This window comes from Camelus bactrianus, chromosome 9 (genome assembly GCF_048773025.1).
Source record: "Camelus bactrianus isolate YW-2024 breed Bactrian camel chromosome 9, ASM4877302v1, whole genome shotgun sequence".
Classification (NCBI taxonomy): domain Eukaryota; kingdom Metazoa; phylum Chordata; class Mammalia; order Artiodactyla; family Camelidae; genus Camelus; species Camelus bactrianus.
The window spans coordinates 66,586,947-66,610,518 of record NC_133547.1 but is presented as its reverse complement, the minus strand read 5'-3'; the positions used below and the strand labels follow the sequence as shown (position 1 = coordinate 66,610,518).

Genomic DNA, 23,572 nt, shown 5'->3' with positions numbered 1-23,572 from the left:
TGCCTGTATATCAACCAGTCAGCCATATGTTCAAAAATTATGCTGAACAAAGATCTGATTTCTTCATGTAAATATGGACTCTAATAAACATGCCTAAACAAATTCATTTGAGGATAAGATTGTGCAGAGGACACACACAACATAAACATTTTTTCACAGAATGAGTCATTTGTTTTGATTTGCAAAAATCATAAAACAAAGAATCAACTTTCGTTTTTTATTTTGATCTCGCATAGGAAAGGTGATGAAACAACGCATTTTTTCTGAGGATAAAAACTGCTGAGGAATCATTAAAACCTTGGAAACAGTCAAAATCCACAGGGTAAACCTCCAGATTCCAGGAGGTCCAAAGGCATGCATGTCAATATCATAAGTGAAGCCAATGTGGAATTTTTGAAATATCAATGCCATTGACTCTCTGAACTTGTGTGATGAGTTTTGCATGAACAATGGAGTTTTATTTAAATTCTAAAGCATTTGACAGTTGCTGTACGATCAAAAATGTCTGGCTTATAACTCTGTGACTGGCTATATTACCCCAGCAACAGTCTGGCCCATACAACAGTATCCTTGAAACTGACCTGCATATATTTTGATCAGACTCTCACCATTAAACCCATTCACCAACTTAGCAAAATGATATTTTACTGCCAAGTATATATACACTCCATCCTCAAAGAGTCATAAATAAAAACGCTCAAAAGATAAGACCGATAGAGGGCAACTGGACATGGTGGAATGAAGAAATACTGAAACTAATGTTCAAATGTTAGTTTTAAAAAGATGTAACCTTTAGCATATCACTGCTGAAGGCGAATATTTTGATTATAACAATATGATGTCTAGGTGTTTAGAATTAATTTTATTATTAGAATTTTAGCTTTTACTTTGTGTGTGCATGCACAGGTATGTGTGTCTTATTTTGGTAGATGGAAACAATGCTAATCTTTCCGATGTACGAGAATAGTCTAGGGGGAGATGTCTGCTGTTTTATAGGCGGTAACAACTTCATCTTTTGTAATAATTACATAAAAATATAGCACCACAGTGCTATTCCTTTCTTAGGTGGAAAAATTCTGACTTTTGTCAGGTAAACTGCTTGGCAGATAGTAAGTTTAATTCCTAACACCCACATGAGGCACAAGAATAGTTGGATTAACAACTCCAGTGTCATGCTGTCAGCTGCTGTTTATTTAAATTAAAATGTCACCATCCAGAAATAAATTAGGAAGTTGAAAAACGATAAATTTCTTAAACATACAGTACTTTGGCACCTTGTTAAAATAAATCTATTACATTTGTGGTTTTTTCGAACTTTACATAGACTATTTCCATTTTGACATTCAGAGTATAGCAGGCTTGCTTTTTGTTTTTGTTCTTTCTTAATTCTCTCCTTCCCTCCCTCCCACCCCCACCTCCTTCCCTCCCTCCCACCCGCCCTTCTTCCTTTCCTCAATCCTTCCTTCCTCCCTTCCTCCCTCTTTCTCTCTGTCTCATTGTCCTATTTATGCTGTATAAGACAGATTTTTAAAACAGTTCCACCAATACACATCAGTACACAATTATCGGATGCTCTACTTCCATGTCTAAAACATGCTATTGGTCTCATGTCTATTTAAATATATCTACATTTTTACAGATTTAAAAACTCACTTCCTACAACAGCTCTTTCTTCCTGGGGTTCCATTATTACGTGTTACTCCTACATTTGATACGAACAAACAAGCCTTCCCTATGGGCTTCGCCCTCGCCTCCTGTCATTTGAAGGCTAAAAATTTGGCCCCGTCACTCTAAGACCTCCCCTGCAATCATCCATATCCCGAGATATTTCAAGATAGTGTTTTGGCTCTGGGTTCTGGGCACAGCAAGTTGTTCCATTACAGGAGCCAATTTGGTCTTAAGCAGAAAGAGAATTAACATCTCCAAAAGAAAAATACTCCCTCTCTGTTCCCATTTGGATGTGTCTTGCCTATGATTTTGCAGATTATAAATGATGCAGATGCACACTGTAATGCAGGTTAATCAAGTATGAGACAGCTGTATACAAACAAATTCAGTATTAACAACATGGAGATATTTACTTGGCCGGGTTTTCCATTTTCACATAAAAATGCCTCATATTCGGATGCGAATTCAGGGGCGTTGTCATTGACATCCAGCACTTTAATAGCAACAGGTACTCGGGATATCTGACTGTGGTTCCCTATGGGAAGGAAAAAATAACATCAGCATTGAGGATATTGCATTGTAACGTGCAACTCAACCTTCTCCTTGACAGCATTGTGGGTCTGGTTCAACTTCCCTTACTGAGGGTGTTTTCCACATGGTGATTATGGAATCTGACCACTCAGTAAGGAGAAAACAGCCAGTGCTTGGCTGCTTTTAAAAAGCATAAATTATTATTCCAAACACCATTTGCTGGAGCTTAGCTTGATAAAGACAATCTCTGAATAAATTAAAAGAGGTTTCCTAGATGAAGAAATTTTATTGATAAAACACATTGTACGAAAGAGAAAATGCTGTATGCAAAAAAGATTGATCTTTCTGTTTTGGGTGAACACAGCCCATTTTTGCACTATTACTTGTTTGACTGATTATATATTAAAGAAGAACATCAAATACCACAAAAAAAGGCCAGAACCAAATCAACTGTTGAGAGGGTATCCTTAACAATGATAAAAGGGATACTCTTAAAGATAGGGAATCGTATCATTTATGAATTTTATTTTTTATTAAAAATTGACCATGGGATCTTTTTGGATAAGTCCAAGTCATTTTTAATATTGTCATTTTCATGAAGATTTTCATCTTCTATTATTATCTGTAAACAGATAACAATCTTTTAATCTTTCCAGGTCAATTCCAGTAGCATAGAACTTAATACGTAAGCCTTAATACTTGAGTCTTTAAATTTAAAAAGTTATATATACATAGTACACAAACACACACACACACACACACACACACAGATGCATGCACAAAAATCTGGTCCATTTAATACACTGCTGACTTGGACCACAGGATGATTGTTCATACAGTACTGTTTGCACCATGTAATAATCTTTTGATCTCTTGTAAATTATACAGAGTGCATCAAAAATGGCCAATTATTTATTTGTGTTTCTGTGGCACTGATTATTTACAAGCAAGTCAAGAGGGGAAGAAAACTCTGGCCTTTGAATATGAAGAAACAGTCTTGTATTTGATATATCAAAATCTTCCTTTTGACAATTGATTAAATTCAGACCTCTGAACCTTCAAATACTCAATTTTTTCATTAACTATAAAAGCACTTTAAAGCACATGCCAAATAATCAGAGCCATGTTACAAATTTAGAGTTGGTTAGCCCCACAGGCAATGCTACGAGATTTGAATTTAGTTAACTATCATGGCTGTTCTCCAACATTCTAATTTGATTAACTCTGGATGGATGAATACTATCCTTTGGAATTCCAACCACCTCAGTAATGGAACGTAATCTCACTTCACCAGAACCACACCAGTGGCCTTAAATGTCTCACCTGATAGATTCTTTATCTTTTTACTGTCTTATGTATAATGAATCAATTCATTCTCATTCAGAGAAGCAGCAGCTCCCTAGCTTCAATGGAGAGGAAAATCTGAAAAAAGGTATAATACGTAACCCTAAGACAAGAAACTCACATTTTAGCCTTTTTCTACTTGACTTGGGTAAATAAAGGAGTTATAAGGTGTCTGAGATAAGGTATGATTATATCCGTGAAGACTGACATTTCTTTTCTAGTCTGGCCCGAGCTGATAGCAGCTGCTGGAGAGGACAAGGGAATCTAGCGTTCACAGGAAACAGGCACTTAGAGCCCCGTCTTTGCCTCCCACTACCTGTGAGATTCTGAATCTTATTTAACCTCATTGTATTCCTGAGGAAAGTGAAGCTCAAGACCTTGACACCTTATTTACAGAACTGTTATAAATACTATGAGAAAAAATTACAGGTGCTCAGATCATATTGGGCACATAGTTAAGGTATCTTAGCTTTTGCCTTTTAAAACTGTAAACGCCAGCACTGAGCATCCTGAGTGTGCACTACGTACAGCGCAAGATGTTCCACAGAATCAAATCTTGTTCAGTCCTCACCACAGAGCTATGAAGGAGGTACTGTAACCCCCCATGCTTGTGGATTACTGATGTGGAGACTGACACTCAGAGAACTATATTGCCTTTACCAAGATGATGCAATTAAAACTTAACTCCAAGACTCCAAGATGTAGTTTTGGCCTTCCAAGCAGGAGCCATTTTCACAGTACAATAGTGATGAATTTTAAAACAAAATGTAGTTTGTTTGTTTAGGTAACTAGTCATTGCCATTCCCTCAAGAATGCTTATAGGCTTATTATAAATATTTATCTCAAGTTTAACCACTATTTGAAGTTTGACTACAAATATCAACTATCAAGCTGGAGGAATCTAATGGGCTGCACCACCACCAATATTCTCAGAATTGCACTGACAATCTGCACGCCTCCCTGAGAGAATGAACAATTTAAATCACGTATTATTGCTTGTGCTACTGTTTCACCCAGAGTCCCTTTAACTGGTTAATTTTATCTTGCAATTCTCTGTATTTCAACTGTGAGAACTATTGATTGCTTATTTATTTATACAGCACTCTTTCCTTCCATTCCACACCTTAGACCAATTCTTGTCTATATAAATGATTAGAGAAAACTTCTATTATGTTTCTGTCTTTAATCTCTCTAACCATTTAATGAATAAACAGCCAAAGATCAACACAGACTTGGATAGTGAATAATAGGTACACTGTCTTAGAAATCTGCAGGTACAAGAAAAAGCTATAGGGCGATGTTGATCTACTTAGATTCACTGACAGTGGGTGATTGTGCCGGGTCTACTAAATATGATATTTTTGTCTTTCCTCTTGTGCTGTCTGCACACAGGTACACGTGTGTGCATATGTGCATATGCGCACGCACACGCACACACACCCAACAGGCAAACATGCATACACATACAGATTTCATTCTCACACTTTGGCAAAAGGATAATTACATCAAGGCATATGTTCTTAATTTCTCTCTCCTCTTTTCTTAATCTCACTGTTCCAATAAATTGCAATTATCTCTTAGATCTAGACAGCCAGCAGGTAAAATTCAAGCAGAGAAGATGGAGAATCTCCATGAGCTTCTTTTGGGGATAACTTTCAACATTCAAATAATGTACGTTTTCTCTTACTGTAGTGTCTGGGGAAAGGATGGTATTTAACTCTCCAGGGGCCCAGATCCTAGAATCATACCATCTAATTATTTTGCTGTTAGAAATAATGTAGGTTTGGGAGCTATCACTTACTACCATTAGAAGGTCACGAATGATAAAGAATATTCCTCTGATTATGATATTTAATTTGTCTCAGTGGCTCTACAAGTATTTTGTTTTAATATAATGGAAAATAGGCTTTTTGTAAATGATTATATTTCCTTGTTTGGTATGACCTGTGAAAACTCAGAACTAAGTTTGGAATCCACCTCATAGCGGTAAAGAATCTCATGGTGTGCACTTTATTTATTATGTTTACCCCAAGTTCAATGTATTTCTTTACTCTTATTTAACAATTGGCTGAATTTACTAAATTAACGTCTTCTTATATAGTTGAATTCGATACATTTCTAGGTGTTTCCTTTTAATTTACTAGTGTATAGTCTACCTCATTAAAAAATATTAAAAGAAAGAAAACCTAAGCTGTATAGCCTGGCAATGAAAAGTGAGATGCTCGTGGAGTATGGCAAAATGGTTAGAATGTCTATACCTTAGTGATTGTGTAAAACATCCTGGACAGCTAACCCTAACCAGTGATACTGTAATCCCTCCTCTTTGTAACTGCTGAATTCCTTTTTACCCTTTATGATTCAGCCTAGGCCACATCTTTTCCAAAAAGCACTTTGAATACACAATTCAGTGTTTTTCTTCTTTTTATAGACTTGCATGACAGCATGAAAAACCCCACAGACTCGATTCCCAGAAAAAGTGATAAAAATTATTAAACACAAAAGCCCCTGGAAAAGGTACTGATGGCATACAGCAAAACAAAACAAACAAAAACCCCCTGAAACTACCCATATTTATTTTTAAAAATCCAGTAAAATTTAGTAAGGAAGTCGTGGTATCTGATAAAGATCTGCTCGCTCCCTCCAGCCTCACAGCTCAGCAAGATAGGAAATACACTCCGACAACACAGGGCTGCCTCTGCCCCAAACTGATAGTGGAGGGCTCTTGTTAGTGGGGGTCGGCGGGGAGCAGGATGTTAGCACTTCTCATCCTACCCAGATACTTGTTGCTCAGGCTAAGTTCTGGGCAACTGCAGGTGGGGTTTGCCTCCTTCTGCTTACGGTACAGAGATTCTACGCTGGTTGAAGTGTCACTGAGAACCCTGGGTCCTGCTCATCCTTGCATGGCTCATAAGGGTCATTTCGCTCTGAGAGAGGTAAGCCAAGAAGACTTGAGGCTACCATTTCCCCCAGACCCCCTCCACAGGATAATCAGTTCCTTAAGTGGAGCATCACTTAGAAAGATGCCCTGGAGCAGTCCTGGTTCAGAGGTGTTGTCTGCGGATGGGTGGGGGGTAGGGAGCATAAAGCTGAGCACTCTGAATCTCTTTAACAAAAGAACTGACTTCATTTGCAAAGGTATGTGAATTTCAAGTCCAATGGTGGTTTCAAACTGGTAGAGGTTGTTGTGAAAAGCAAATGGGAAAAGATTGGGAGATTTGGTCCTTTCGTGAAGCTGGCTGATAGAGAGAATCAGGCAAAGTCTCAGCTGGGAGGAGCCAAGACAGTCCTTGGCTGTGGCTGCAAAACCCCAATTTCTGCCTCCATCTTCACAGGGTCATCTGCTCTTCTCCTGTCTCCTACTCTTCCGTCTCTTATAAGAACACTTGTTATTGGATGTAGGGCCCAACCCAGGTAATCTAAGATGATCTCATTGTAAGATCTTTAACTTAATTACATATGCAAATACCCTTTTTCCAAATGTCACATTCACAGGATCCTGGGTGTAGGACCTGAACATATTGGTGTGTGTGGGGAGGGGGGCACTGTTCAACCCACTACATTCCCTCTTCCCAAAATCTAGGACATTTATGACTGAATAGAATGTTACAATCGTAAACTTGGTCTTTTTCTAGAAAACAAAGATGTGTGAAATTAATTTGGTTGTACATGCTTCTTTGAATTCATTCTTCGAAATATTATAAGATGCAAATTCAAGAAGGTTAAGTAACTAGTAACTCTGTCCTAAGAATTTTGTTAACACCCTTTTATCATTCATGAACATATCTTTCCTCATTCTTCTCTTTAGTTATTCAATCCATACTTGTATCTGTTTTTCCAGTTTACTAAGACAAAGCTCCTATAATCCCGGAATCCACAGTATTCAAGGCGATTCCACATTGTAATGGTTTCTTTATACTCTCAAGTATCCTGCATGTTGTTCCTTTACCAAATGTGGAAGAACATAGGAAGGAAGGACATTTTCCTGTAGATTTAAAAGAGCTTTGAATTAGTTTTAAATAATGAGTAGAAGTACCCTAGGTAAAGAGAGGGTGGGCAAATCTTTCAGATAAGAGTCAGCCACACATGAAAAGGCTCAGGAGCCCAGAGACCATGCCATCAGCTAAAAATCAGCAGCTCCAACGATGGGAGCCACCAGAAGAGTGGCTGTTGGTGATGTCGGGACAGAACGTTGAAGCCAAACCAGGAAAAGTCTTCTGTTATAGGCTGATGGGTAAAGGCTGTATCATATGATCGTTGGTGAGCCACTGAAATGATTCTTGATGAGATTTACAATGTTAAAAGTTAGCATAAAGCTTACTGATAAGAGAAGTTATGGCTTGTTTTATTTTGTTTTCTTAAATGTATGAATGTCTCAGAAATATACTTTGAAAATTTCTTAAAATTGCTAAAACAAAGAGAAAAACAATAAAACATAACAAGCAACTAGTGCCACATATCCCCAAAATAATCCCAAAACATGTTATCATTATCTGTATTAGATGAACATGCATGATTGAAATTACTTCAGCTTATCATAATTTTCAACACAAGTGTCATATTTAAGTGCTGAAAATTCACTTTTGTCTAAGTTAATGAAATGATGGGAGTTCAAATTTTAAAGATATTACAGAGCAATAAAATTAATTAGATAAGCTTCTAAGGAAATTATTCATGTCCTTTGTGACTGGCCCCAAAATGTTTGCCTTTCATCTGATACACAAATATTAAATATAAAGATATTATAATTAGAAACTTGATTAGCATTCATTAAAGATTAATTTTCTAAACACAGGAGATGCGACAAAGTGGTCTGGAAGGAAAAGCCTGTTTCAGTTGGTCACAAAAGTCAGACTGTTTTCAGAGAATGATGAAAAAAGGCTGAAATAGTACCTAGTATAAACAACTCCTTACTTCTACCATTTGAATCGTAGTGACTTCCTGTCACCTCTCTGTCACATAGACTCATGAATTGCCCATTAATTTTGCCCTTTTATAATCAAAGGTAATGGAACACTGCCAAGTCTACGTTACTTGGGAATTTGCTTCAACTAGTTTCCACGAGCTGCTCTTTTTGCAGGCATCGATTGAAATAAACAGCCTCTCCTTTTCAGGCTATGTGAGAGAAAAAATGATTTGACAAATTTAGGTATACTGATGGACTCAATAAATAATTCTTGAGCCTTCTACAAGTAGAAGGATGGAAGCCCTGAGCAGTAAATTACACTCAACAGGGGAAATGCAAAATAAGAGAATTTGTAATTGAACAGGGGTGAGAGGAACTGTGGAAGTGTATAAAATAGGAAGATTCAAACTGAATATATGATAGAAAAGATAGCAATTTAGGACATTTAGAATAAAACTGGTGGGAACTAGAAAGAAGGTCTCGGAAAATAATTTCGTTAGTGGATTTAGGCTCTCTAGTGACCAAAGATAAAACTTCATGATGTACATTTTGCCCAAAAAAGGTATGATAATTTATAAATCATTAGTGATGATTTATTAATCCATAGATTATTAGGTAGCATAGAAACAAGGTAGAATATAATTACCCAGTGGACACTAGCAGGGCAGAAATGCTGTTGGGGATATCTCTGACAGATTTTTCTCTTCATAGCATTATTTTTTATGCATTACCCTTTCACTATCACGGCAACTGTATTGATGCTGTGGTTCAAATACAGTCTATTGACTTCCTCAAATACGTACCAAGAAATGTCAACACTGAGGGAGCAGTTGACCACCAGAATTTTAATAATTCATGATTATAGGACTGTGAAAATTCCAGCAAGCTAGACTATAAAAAAGGAGTAATTCTGTTTTACTCCTTAAAATCTCAGCTGTATTTGCAGATTAGTTTAAAATTAAATGAGAACTTTAACCAGATGGGAACTTCAGTATCAAGTGAACAAAGCTTGTAAGGCAGAGCTTTTCTATTAACCAAGTAGCTCTCTCAGGAGATGGAGAGAAATGGTTTCTCTCATTGTGACAGTTGTGGACTTAGACATATTTGAAAATGTCTTAAACTCTCTGGAGAGAATGACTCTTAAATGGTGACTTTAGTTCAAGTCCTCACTGACCTCCGTTTTCCCTACTGACTAAAAAAATGCATTCTGCGCAGCTCCACCATTTTCAAATGCTCTGTAAATGGGGAGAAAAGGTGTAGGTCTCTAGTGTATTGCATTCATCTTAAGGGAACATGGAAGTAGTGAAATCCTTTATAATGGCTCGTCAAGCCCTCACTCCACCTTTTCCTACACATCGATCAGTGAGCCCTGAGGTATCCTTTCTCCAGATCACAAGAGTGGAGGTCCTAAAGAATAAAATAGTCACATTTATGGTTGTAAAATTTCAATCCTATGGGAAAAAATTTTAGAGCCACTGAGGTAAGAACTGATGTTATGAGCCTCTTAGATACTGTGTATTTATTAAATGTAGCTCTTTCACGGTCACACTCTAAAGGCAACATTAATGGCAGTTTGTAAATGAAAAACTAGTACAAATGGGAACGGAACTATTCCATTTTCCATTTTCTATTGATATGCTACGTAACATCATCTACTTTCGATTCTTTTTTTAATTAAGCAGTTACTAGTTTTGCTTCATTTTATTTTCATATACTAAATATTTTAACTTAAAATTTATAAATATGAATTTATTATTTGCCAAACTTTATTCCAAGACCTTTGTTTCACTGAGGATAGGTCTGCTTCTAGAGTTCTGAGTTAAACATACATAAACCAGTCATTTGTGGTTTATGATTTCTAGGGTTTTTTTTTCCAGTTGAGGTAACATTGGTCTACAACATTATATGTTTCATGTGTACAACGTTATAGTTCGACTTCTGTGTAAACTGAATGCTTGCCAAGATACTTTTAGTTCTATGTGTATGTTAACAAATTTGTTTTCCTTTGTTGTCTATATTCTTTTTTGTTTTGTTGTTGTGCGTATGTGTGAATGCATATGTGGTTTTTCCGTGTTTGCCTGTTTCTGTTTTGTCTTAGGTACACTTCTCTTTTCTGCTGTGTATTCTTCTCGCGGAATTAGTGTCTGAAAAATATTGGCCCCCTCCTTTTGCAGCCCTAAGTGCACGTTTATATTCTTTTTATGCATCTTATCTTTGTCCATATTATAAGAGGCAAGGAAACAAAATTCTGTAAGTTTATTTCTTCATATGTCCCTTTTCATAATCTAAGTCTTCTTTGCAAAATCTCTAATTATACTCTGCTAGCAAAATTGCATCATGCTTCTATTACTAAATCTTCAGTGTTTTTTTTTTCCCCTAATTATTTCAAGTAGGGTTGATTCAAAATTATTGGAACTGAATTTCTTGAGATTACTCTTTACAATGCAATTCAGTTTAAATCCCTTATATATTAGAATCTTAATTAGGGAGACTCACACTTTCAGTGTGATAAAGATTTATCTAATAATCAGTTTAAATGCTCATTCAGCACCAGCTTACAATAAGAATTGTGCCCCCAGGGCGTGCATGCATGCACACATACATGTGCACCCCCCCACTTGATTATCATGAAAGAAAACTAATATTGTAAGTACCCAGCATGTATTGCATGATTTGTTATGTACTATCTTTTTCAGGTTTGTTGGGTTACTGCAAAGACATTATTTTCTTAAATGGAATTATGATGTCAGGGTCTGTAAGGACTGAAATCAATTTATCTGGGCTACCTATGATAGTAGGCGGTGAAGAAGTATCAATTTACCAACAACCAGTGAGCCTAAAAATTACATGGACTCTAGTCAGCTTGCTTGTATTTACTCAAAGCCAGGAAGTGGTAAACCTGAAATACGAATCCAGGGCAGCCTGACCACAAGTTAAAGACCACACAGGAACAAGCAAAACTGACTCTTCCCCACAGGCTCTCTTTCGCATAGCACTTGTAAAACATAACGTTAAAATATCTGAGTTTGAAGATAGATCACTTCCCAAACAAAATAACATTGTAATAAAATAATAACCTCAAAAGAAAGGTTTGATGACTCCATTAACATGAAACATTTTATTAGTGACTTTATGTTTAGAAATATTATAGTCAGCTTTTTAAAAATTCTTGGGATGGTTCCTTTACATTTTTTGTGTGAGGTCAACTTTTGTTGTTGAAGTAAGCCATTCAAACAGTAAAATGCATAAATCTTAAGGTTGTATTTCAGTGTATTTTTATAAAGTGAACATACCCACGTAACCATCACCCAGATCAAGATGTGCAGCATAACTGGCGTCCCAAAATCTTCCCATGTACCCCCCTTTGCAGTTGTCACGCCTCTCAAGGTAACCTCTGCTCTGTTTCTTAACATTAAATTCATTTGCTTTCTTCAGAACTTTGTGAAAATTTAAATAATATAAAGTACACACTTTATATCTGGCTTCTTTAGCTCAATATACTGTTTGTAAAATCATTCATATGGCTGCAGGCAGCTGTAGTTCAGTCTTTTCCACTGTTTGGAAAAGAATTTCATTGTATACATAGACCACAATTAATTTTTTTATTCTCTTACTGGTGGACATTTTGCATGTTTCAATTTTATGCGGTTCTGAAAAGTGCTACTATAAATATTTAGTGTATTTCTGTTTGTACACAAATACCTGAATTTCAGTATGTTACATACTTAGTGAAAGAATGAAATATTATAGAATATGCCTCCTTTCGGTTTTATTGTACACTTCCAAATATGTTTCTAATGTGGATGTACCAATTTACACTATGACCAGCAACACAGAAAAGTTCAAGTTGCTGCATGTCTTCAACCACACTTGGTAAAGCCAATTATTCATTATTTAATTTCAATTTTAGCCACTGTAGAGGTGTGTAGTTGTATTTCAGTTCAATCTTATTTTCAATATCTTGATCTGATGCTAAGGACATATTATGCTTACTGGCCAGTTGGGTATCTTCTTTTGTGAATTATTTGTTTAAGTTTTTGCCACATTTTAATTGCATTGTCTATGTTTTCCTAATAGATATGCATATTATATATTAAGGGTATATGTCCTTTGCTAGATATATCACAATACCTTCCCCTATTCTGTAGCTTAGTTTTTCACTCTCTTAATAGTATCTTCTGATGAACACAAATTCTTAATTTAATAAAGTTGAATTCATCAGTCTTTGCTCTTATGAACTTTAACACATTTTGCAACTTACTTGTTAATTATTTGCACAACCCAGATTTTGAAAATTCTGTTATTTTTAGGAAGGTATATTATTTTTTTCACACTTACATCTCTGATCTCTCTGACAATTACTAATATTGGCAGTCTGAGGTTTGAGGTCAAGGCTAAGTTTCCTCCACTCATGGATATCCTTTTCACAGTCAACATTACTGTTAAGTCTGCCTATGGTATTTTGTTATGAATCGGTCAAGTATTTTTGTAGAGGCTTATTTGTGGAATTTTCTGTTCCGTTGATCTATTCTTCTGTCTTATGCTCATACAATCCTCTCTTAATTACTCTTTATAATAAATCTTTTATATTGTTATTATGGGTATGATAAGATCAACAATTTGTTTTTCTTTTTAAATATTTTCATTATTTTTCCCTTTAAATTTATATACACATTTTGGTATTACTTGTCAAACTGTGCGTACACACACACACACACACACACGTATGCACAGCTGTTACAATTTTGATTGATATTGCAAAGAATCTACAGATAAATTTAAAGAGGACTGACATCTTTTACATTTGAATCTCCAACTCATGAAGCCTATGAATATCTTCTTCATTTATTCAGATCGTCTTTAACTTCTCTCAGTAACGTTTGGTAGTTTTCTTTTTAGAAGTATTGTACGTCATTCGTTCGATTGTCACTATTTAATTGAAGTCTTTTTACTAGTATAAGTAGTGTATTTTATTTTCTGAGTATTGTTAGAAAATAAATCTACTTATTTTATAACTCTAACAAGAATGCAAACTATAATTATTACTTATAATAGTTTAACTGTATTTTTTTCATTTTTATGTAGTCAATCATGTTGTCTGTGAACAGTGACAACTTTGTTTCTTCCTTTCCAATATTTATACTTTAATTTCTTACCTATATCTTATTATACTAGCCAAAATCTTCAGTATTATTGCATAAAAGTAGCAATAGTAGACAACCTTATCTCATTTCCAATCTCAGGGAGAAAGCTTTCAGTATTTTACCATTGGGTCTGGTATTTGCTTTTTTTTTTTTTTTTTTTGGTAGCTGTCCTTTATCAGATTAAGTTCTTTTCTATTTCTAGTGTGCAGAGAGCTTTTTCATGAACAAGAAATAAATATATAACATTTTCTGCATCTGTTGAGAATGATCACATGTTTTCTCTATTTTCTTTCCTCAAAATTTTAATTTACAGTAATGGATTTTCAAATGTTATCATCTATCTGTGTATTCCCTGGGTGTAATATTATATTTTTACGTTAGCAGTTTTGATTTGCTAACATGTTACCTGGGACTTCTGTGCATGAGAAGCAGGCTGTTAATTCTCTTTTCTTACAATATTCTTGTCAGGTTTTAGCATTAAGATTAAGCTGGCTCATGACATAAGGTGGAAAATGCTCATCTACTTCTGGTAAAGTTTGTGTCAGGTTCATTTGGGCATGACGATTTGTGTGTTAAGAGTTAGTAATTATGGATTAAATTTATTCAATAAAGAAAATGATAGACATATTTTTTCTTTTTCTTATTTATGCCAGTTTGCACAGACTGCACTTTTCAACTTATTAGTCTATCTCATATATATTTTAATCCTTATTGTCATAAATATGCTAATAATGTCCAATTATTATCTTTTAGCATCTGTAGAATCTGTAGTGATGTCCTCTTTGTCATTCTGATATTGGCAACTTGTAACTTTTCTATTTTTTCTTGCAACATTTTATCAGCTTACTTATTGATCAAACAAACGGATTTTGGGTTTGCTGAATTTTAGGACTGTATATTTGTGCTCAATTTCATTATACTCTATCCCATATTTATTTTCACCTCGCTACTAGTTTTTAATTTTCTGTTCACTTTCAGCCTGTTTGAAGTGGATGCCTAGATAATTGATTTTTAGCATTTCTTCTTTTCTAATAGAAACATTTAAGGCTAATTTCTCTCTGGGCACTGTGTTAGCTGTATCCCACAAGTTGTGTCATGTCATTATTTTGTGATCATTCATTTTTAAAATGTACTAATTCCCTTTGTGACTTTATACTGTTTTCCATGGATCATTTAGAGATGCATGGCTTAATTTCCAATATGTGGGGATAATTCCAGGGTCTTTTTTGTTATTTATTTCTAGTTTAACTCCACTGTATTAATAAAGCATAACCTGCCATGTATTGAGACTTGGCCACATTGGGTAAATGTTTCAAGTGTGTTTGGCAATAATGATATTTTTGTAATTTTGGAGTGCAAGGTTATACACATTTCAATTAGATAAGGTGACTAATTATGATATTCAAACACTTTATAGCCTTATTAATTTTTTTTCTGTTTACTTGTTTGATTAATAGACAGTTCGGTTAAAATCTTCATCTATAACTGTTGACTTGTCTATTTCTCTCTTTGCGTCTGTCAATTTTTTGCTGTGTGTACGTGGCAAGCATATTATTAGGTACAGACAAATTTAGGATTTTTATGTCTTCCTGCTGAATCTAATCATTTACCATTATGAAAATTTTCTTTGTCTTTGGCAAGATTGCTTTTTAGTCTGTAGCTGAACTATTTTGGTTTAATTTCTATAGATCTTTTTTCAGTCACTTCAGTCTTTATGTGTCCTTATATTTGAGATTAATTTCTGATAAAAAAACATGATTTGAAATTGATTGCTTTTTTTCCTAGTCTACCAGTATCTGTTAATTGAAGTATGTACTTTATTTACAATTAGTGTGATTGTTTACATATCTGGGTTTTAATTTCTAATTGTACTTTTACATTTTTCTTCATCAGTTCTCATTTTTCTCTTTTCTGTCTTTTTTTGGATTAAAAGGTTTAATTATTCCATTTCGATTAGCTTTTTAGTTACATAGTCTTTTATTAATACTATTTTAGTGATATCTTAAATATATATATATATATATATTATCATAAGTGTATATATATATATGTGTGTGTGTGTGTGTGCGACTTATTAGAATCTACCTTAAAGTAATGCTTCAAACATTTTAGGTACACTGTAAGGACATTTATAATGTGTTAAGTGTTTATGCTGTTTTGTTACACCCTTCCTGTATCTGGGTTTTAATTCTGGAAATTAGATATGAACAAGTGTTGTCTTCCTTCAGACGGAGTTTGATCCTTCCCTCACGGGAAGGTCTATATAGTTAGATTGCCTCGATACTCTTAAGGCTGGATTCCAGAATTTATGAGGACTGATCTAATCTGTTGTTTTCCCTTACTTCTTGATCCCATTTTTTTCTGTTGAATTGCTAAAATATGTTTTTTAGCTTTTTAGCCTCTTTGCATACTCTCTCTGAGAGGCTTCACATCCTCTCACTTCTGCGCATGTTAAGGTTTGGTAAGCGCGTCATGGGTAAAAGCCCTCATAATGTTCTGATAGCTTCTTTTCTTTTCTTTTTTTTCTTACATTGAAGGATGGTCAGTTTACAAGGTTGTGTTAATTTCTGATGATATCTTCTTTTTAGTTACCTCCTCGCCGTAGAGTTAGCCCCTCAATTTCTGGACACGTTGGTAGCCCTGTACTACGACTTCTGACTCCACAGTCCCACGAGACAGTCCTACACTCCAGGTCACTGACTTCTGCTTGGTTTCTATGCCCTGTGGGTTGAATCAGTTAAAGCCTGAAGGGAACAGCAGCGCTAAATTTAGGAGTCACCTCAGTCTGTTTCCTTTCTCTCTGGTATCTTGGCTTCTTAAGTAATGGCTGCCTTCAAATACCATTTTTTCCTCTAGCTTTGTACTTATTCTCAGTGAGGGAGTCAGTCAGATATAAACCACCATTATAAACATAAGAAAGATACTTAATTTTCCCCGTCCCATTGTGGTGTAATACGTTCATTATTTCCCCAAGAAAATTAAACTGTAAGTCACCCTTCATTTTCCGAACAAGGGACAGAAAACATTACTATAAAATGACCCTACTTCTCCGTGAGTTAGTGCCCAGCATAATTCACATATGGTAATTAAAACTGTGTTATCTTTAGTTAATGCTCTGATTCCAAAGCCAAACAGTCTCTTGAGATTTCTTCCCTTAGTCTATGCTTTGGCCACAATAAATTACACATTTATTGTGACACTGGACCAAGATAGATAGATAGATAGATAGATCATACTGAATTAAAAAAGCAAAAACATAATTCAAGACAAATGATTAGCAGAGGTGGTTGAAATGCCTGCAGTGCATCCCACCACTGCAGGGTCAAGTACAAGATAATAAAATGGATGATGTTGATGGATTCCCAGACGTTAATATTAAATGGTGAGAATATATGTGAATGGAAACATAGTTACATCCATACATCACTACTTCCTCCAGTTGCATTTGGAGCCGCAAAGTCATCTATCAGTGTATGTTAGAAAGGTAACTAGACACAATATCATGTATTCTTTAATAAAACTTAAAAAGATATATTAGGTGAAAGGTGCAAATCTGTAAGCAATAGGAAGCACTATGTTTATTTTTATGATTGTATTTGGAGAGGCAGTGCAGAGCACCTGTATATAATGATATTGTGCAGCTCGGAGTGTCTGTAAACTACTCTCTCTCATTCTCTCTTTCTTTGGTTATAGATTAAAAAAAAAATAGATGCTAGCTGTATAAAACTTTTAAATTACCTACCCTATTAAAAAAAGCTTAATAAACTCTTCAAGGGCCCAGTCAGTGTATCATGCAAATTTGCAACATACAGCAACTGAGATGCTGACAGGGAGCTCAAGTGTCAAGCTTAGTTCAAAACATTATGAGAAAGTGAGAGAATACAGGCCAATATCATAGTCTTCGATGTTGTTAGTAAAATAATTACAAATAACGCTGAAACAGAAAAACTGCTGGAGGTTTTTTTTTTTTTAAACTGAATTTATGGAGAATGGCAAAAAGCCCTGCATGCTACCAGAAATGCTTTAATTTCTACAAAATCAGGTCAAAGACAAAAATGAAAAGTGATTTTTTTCTAACACACCAGGAAAAAAAAAAAACAAAAGTGAGAGAAAAGCACTGCCAGCAAAATGCTAAGTTCTGTTGTCGGCATCTGCCTTTCTGCTGTTGCAGATAATCCACTCGTTTGTGGTGATCTGTCCCTGACACGGCCTGGCATGATTGGGGCAGATTTTTATATACAGTTACTTGGGTAAAAAGTAACCTAACTCATCCACATATATGAGTACAGTCCTCTAAACATTCATCATTTTGAGCTCAGTTTTCTCCATGAAGGTACTGGAATCATCAGAGGAGAGTGAACCCACTCTAGCTGACTTCTTCTGAGCTCCCCAGGTAATACAGAAAATTGTATCCTTGGGGTCCAAGCTTTGGGTATGCTTTGTACAAGTCTTTATTGACCATTTTCTCTCAGGCACCACGCTTTCATTTTTATATAACCTTATGACTAAGACAATATAATTATTCTCTCACAGAAGCATTTAACATATGATTGTAATTTTAAACTTCCATTTAATCAACAAATACTGACCTTATACTTACTGGGTGCCAGATACTCTTCTAGGACAAGAGATACCAAAAACATTTTCTATTACATTCACACATACCTCGGGGTAGGAGTAGGGACTCTCAGGTATAGATGAAATGTAAGCAGAAAAATAAAACCAAGGGAAGTAAAAGAGACAAATGTGGGAAACCAACTTTTCGCTCAATGCTTATAAACGATGTATACATGGCTGTGGCTGCAATATCAAGTTACAGGTGTGTTGACCTCCTTTCTCTGTTTTCTTATCTCAACAATTAAGTCCCTCCTTTCTCTAAGAAAAAATCTAATAATTTGACCCTGAGCATTCATCCCTTATATGGAAATGAAATGGGACTGGCTCCTTTGTCTTGACGATTGCTGGAAAAGGACAGCTCCTCTCGACAGAGGCCTGCTGGCCACCAGTGATGATCACAGAGCAATGGTTTCCAAAGCTCCAAGATCGAATATTTCCTCGTCTACATCTGTCAGCTGATTCTGTGAGGAGGGGAATTAATTATTCAATTTCCTGCTGATTCTGTGAGGAGGGGAATTAATTATTCCATTCTTCCCCCTCCCCTCCTTTTATGGAGGGACCAACATGATTTTTACTGAGTTCTGGATATTCAAGCCAAAACCTACAATACTGAGAGAGAACAGAAGAGTAAATCCCCTTCACCTGAAGCAACTACAATAAAAACTTAGGCAGTTTTTTCCTCAAATCTTGTGGATTTTGGAACATTATGTAATATTTGACTCAGTGGGTCTGGTTTGGAGCCCAGAAACTTTTATCAGGGAAAAAAAAATTAAAAAAAAAAAAGACTCCAGAGCTTTGAGCAGGTTAAATTTGATAAGAACCATAGTGAGAAGATCCCTTCTTCATTGAAAAATCTTACTCAGTCCATACCATGAATCTTGTGAGGGTATGGAAGACCACATTAATGCTTGCTGTGTTTTTATACAGTCTGTGTGGAGCTTTGATTCTAGAAAGTACCTGCTCTAGCATTCTCTCTGGCAATAGAAATTTAGATGGTAAGCCAACTGGTAAGCAGGTAGTATGGTTTGACAAACCCTGGTTAGCATTAATTGAATGTAAATTCTATTCAGGTAGCAATTTTAGGAATTTTTTGTTCACTGTTGTGTTCAGCACGTAGAACAGTACCTGGTACACAGCAGATTATATCTATCCGAGGGTCATCGAGAGGATTGAATGGAATCATACATGAAAACACCGAGCAAACTGCAGAATTTTTAAAAGAGTTCGGTCTTGTTTGTGTCCCATGTTGTATTTTGCTCCAAACTTTCTAGTTACCTCCTTCCTGACTCAGCCTCCTCTGAGGTCTGGTCATCTCCATGCCAGTTTCTACAAACACAGTTTTCTCCTTAGCCATCATTCCAGGCCACTGAAACTATGGCATAGAAACAATTTTTTCAAGACACTTTGTATTTTACTAGGCTAAAGGGGAAGAGAAAAAGAATTGTTTACACCTTGAGGCACATTTTGGTCACACAGCTGCTAACAAGAAAAATGAATCGGTCTCCCAAGGTAGTGAGTCTCTGACCACTGCAAGTATGCAATCAGAGTAAGGCTGGGGCAGAGGCAAGTGGAGGACCAGATGGTGGATGTGGGGTAGGTTTTAATACCTGCTCTAATCATTAATTTAAAACAAACATTGCTTTTTATTCTGACTTATGTTTAGCTACCAAATTTACATGGGAGATGTTACAGCCAGAGTTGACTCAGTGAAACTGAATTAGGAATTTTACAATTTTCCATCTCATCTGGTTCCTACATTGAACTACAGGTCATACATTTACAGCACTACAAAGTACTGTTTTCCCTGTAAGCAAGTTGACTGATTTATTTATATACAATTTCAGGATTTTCCCCACTAGCTTCTTTATATTTGACTATTGATGACCGTGCTCTCAGAAATCTCTATAGGGAAAAAACCAACACTCTGCTGAGTTCCACTATGTAGTTTCTCATCCCAACATCCATGTTTACTTCTAATTAAGTGCATGAGAGCAGTTGCAAATTTTATAATTTCAAATATTGCTTCTCCAAGTGATTTTTCATAACTATGTGAGACTAAAAAGATACTATGACTTTCAATTTCTTGCACATAAACTTTCTTTATAATTTTGTCTCAGGAAATTGTTGGAATTTGCTCAACATTAAAAAGAATTAATTGCCTAATGTATTAAATGAAGGCATTTAAACAAATCATTTCATCATGTGAATAACAATGAATATAGTCTCAGGGTAACGTGGAAACTAAAGGCAAAGGAAGGGAAGGAAAAATGGGAAGCTATTAATGATAGATGTTCAGTTTAGTGTTTATTATGCAGTCTGTTTTAGTATCCACTATACAGATGACAGAACAAAGGTGTGAAGTCTCGCTTCTTGAAGTCAGAAAACTTGAATACAGGATTTGAATCTAATGTATGCGTCATTCTAAAGCACATCCAGATGTCTTGCAGTTATACAATATTTGCCTTAAATTGTAGCTTATTCGGACACCACAGAGGTGGAGTTACAAAACCATACGCTAGCAGAGAGAATCTTCCTCTAGACGTGTATCTGGGGTGAACTAATTTGCCACAGATACCCTCTGCCTACACTCCATTAAAAACAAACTAAACAAAAACAAAAGTCTGAGAGATTTTAAAGAATGGCTTAAAGGAAACGTGATACTTATATCTCTCAGATAAAAGACTGTTCAATCATATATTGAGCCATCTTGATATACTAAAAGGTCCAAACGGACATAATGCTTTACACAGTGAGTAAGAAGAGGGGAACGTTGGCTAAGGGTAGCTGCATAAAGACTGTGGTGACGAGGACTCTGGACTAGAGCGCAGGGTCAGCCTCGGCTTAAGTAACATGTCGTTTAATTGTCTGCATATAGCAGGAAACGTATTTCCTCTCTCTCTGCTTCACACTACGCTTTATGAAAACAAAAAGGTAATTATATTACGTTGAGTTGTGTTGAACTTCCCAGTCAAACTGTTTGAAGATCTAGGAAAACTAAGCATGCTGCTATACTATGAGTTCATTATCCAGTGAGTTAGGGATTAGGCACTGCTCTGTAAGCCAAGATAAATGTTAACAGTTGTCTTTGTTTGCATGTTCTCCCATCATTCATTCATTCATTCATTCATTCTGCAAATATTAACTAAAGAATTACTGTTATCAGATACTATGTAGCTGTTGAGGAAATAGCAATTTACAGAATAAGAAATTTTACCCGTGGAGAAGAATTCATACAGAATATACAGGATAACTAAATTATGTGGTATGTAAGAAAGGATTAAATGCTAATAAAAGCGAACAAAGCATGAAAAGGAAGATCTGGTCCTGGTGGTGGTTAAGGGTCGGGCTGTTTTGAGCAAAGACTTAAAGATGGGAGTTAATCATGACCGCAGCAAGAGGATGCATATTCCAGGCAGAGTAAACAGTTACTGCAGAGATTGTAAGGGAAGAGCAAGGCTAATGTCGGAAAGTATTCAATCACAGATTTCTGCATGGTTAGCAAACAAGAGTATTTTCTTAGGGGTGGTAAGAGATTTTGCACGTAACAGTGACAGACTGCAAAGAGAATTAAGTAACATCCTTTTCTTGATTACTGAAATTGAAATAAAGTAAGACAAAACTACTCTAGGTTTTAACACAGAATTGGGCTTGGATTATTGACTTTAAAGCACACAACCAACTGCTGTGTTCTGGGAGGATCTTTATTATGGTAGGAAACCTCTCTTCTGATATGTCACGACCTCAGGATGTTTGCAAGAATTCAGCGCCCTTTTCTTTCCCCATATCTTAATAGGCTGATACATTTTTTTCTCTTGTCTGAATAGTATTTAGCATATTAGAAGCATGTGCCTAAAAACCCTGTAACTGTATCTAAAGAGTAACCATTAAGGTTACTTGCTCACTGAATGAATATTTGCCAATTGTTTATTTTATAATGTGATGCTGTGTATGTCATAAGCAATGAGGATTACGGACAAGTGTAAAAAGTAGTCTCTGCCCCTGGTGACATTAGTCTGGGAGGGAAGAGATGAACAGACACAAATAACTGTAATTATAAATTAGATCATCACCGCCTTCTCTGAGCTCCCATTTAGCTTCAGCAAAATATATAGCTTCTACAAGAAGGTAACATTTGATTTGAGCCTTGCAGGAAAAGTAGTAATGGGAAATATAAAGAAATGACAGGATTTTCAGAAAGAAAACAGAATAGACTACAAAAGCTCCTGCCTCTCCTGCCTCTCCTGCCTCTCCTGCCTCTCCTGCCTCTCCTGCCTCTCCTGCCTCTCCTGCCTCTCCTGCCTCTCCTGCCTCTCCTGCCTCTCCTGCCTCTCCTGCCTCTCCTGCCTCTCCTGCCTCTCCTGCCTCTCCTGCCTCTCCTGCCTCTCCTGCCTCTCCTGCCTCTCCTGCCTCTCCTGCCTCTCCTGCCTCTCCTGCCTCTCCTGCCTCTCCTGCCTCTCCTGCCTCTCCTGCCTCTCCTGCCTCTCCTGCCTCTCCTGCCTCTCCTGCCTCTCCTGCCTCTCCTGCCTCTCCTGCCTCTCCTGCCTCTCCTGCCTCTCCTGCCTCTCCTGCCTCTCCTGCCTCTCCTGCCTCTCCTGCCTCTCCTGCCTCTCCTGCCTCTCCTGCCTCTCCTGCCTCTCCTGCCTCTCCTGCCTCTCCTGCCTCTCCTGCCTCTCCTGCCTCTCCTGCCTCTCCTGCCTCTCCTGCCTCTCCTGCCTCTCCTGCCTCTCCTGCCTCTCCTGCCTCTCCTGCCTCTCCTGCCTCTCCTGCCTCTCCTGCCTCTCCTGCCTCTCCTGCCTCTCCTGCCTCTCCTGCCTCTCCTGCCTCTCCTGCCTCTCCTGCCTCTCCTGCCTCTCCTGCCTCTCCTGCCTCTCCTGCCTCTCCTGCCTCTCCTGCCTCTCCTGCCTCTCCTGCCTCTCCTGCCTCTCCTGCCTCTCCTGCCTCTCCTGCCTCTCCTGCCTCTCCTGCCTCTCCTGCCTCTCCTGCCTCTCCTGCCTCTCCTGCCTCTCCTGCCTCTCCTGCCTCTCCTGCCTCTCCTGCCTCTCCTGCCTCTCCTGCCTCTCCTGCCTCTCCTGCCTCTCCTGCCTCTCCTGCCTCTCCTGCCTCTCCTGCCTCTCCTGCCTCTCCTGCCTCTCCTGCCTCTCCTGCCTCTCCTGCCTCTCCTGCCTCTCCTGCCTCTCCTGCCTCTCCTGCCTCTCCTGCCTCTCCTGCCTCTCCTGCCTCTCCTGCCTCTCCTGCCTCTCCTGCCTCTCCTGCCTCTCCTGCCTCTCCTGCCTCTCCTGCCTCTCCTGCCTCTCCTGCCTCTCCTGCCTCTCCTGCCTCTCCTGCCTCTCCTGCCTCTCCTGCCTCTCCTGCCTCTCCTGCCTCT

At 37.2% G+C, this 23,572-nt stretch overlaps 1 protein-coding gene across 1 annotated transcript in view; it reads right to left on the bottom strand.

Moving 5' to 3' along the window:
• CDH8 (cadherin 8) overlaps positions 1-23,572 on the bottom strand; it is a 314,446-nt gene that overhangs the window by 62,208 nt on the left and 228,666 nt on the right. Inside the window, exon 9 of the mRNA XM_010967244.3 lies at positions 2,082-2,203. Coding sequence (XP_010965546.2) covers positions 2,082-2,203 — 122 coding nt within the window. The remainder of the gene's footprint in view (positions 1-2,081; positions 2,204-23,572) is intronic.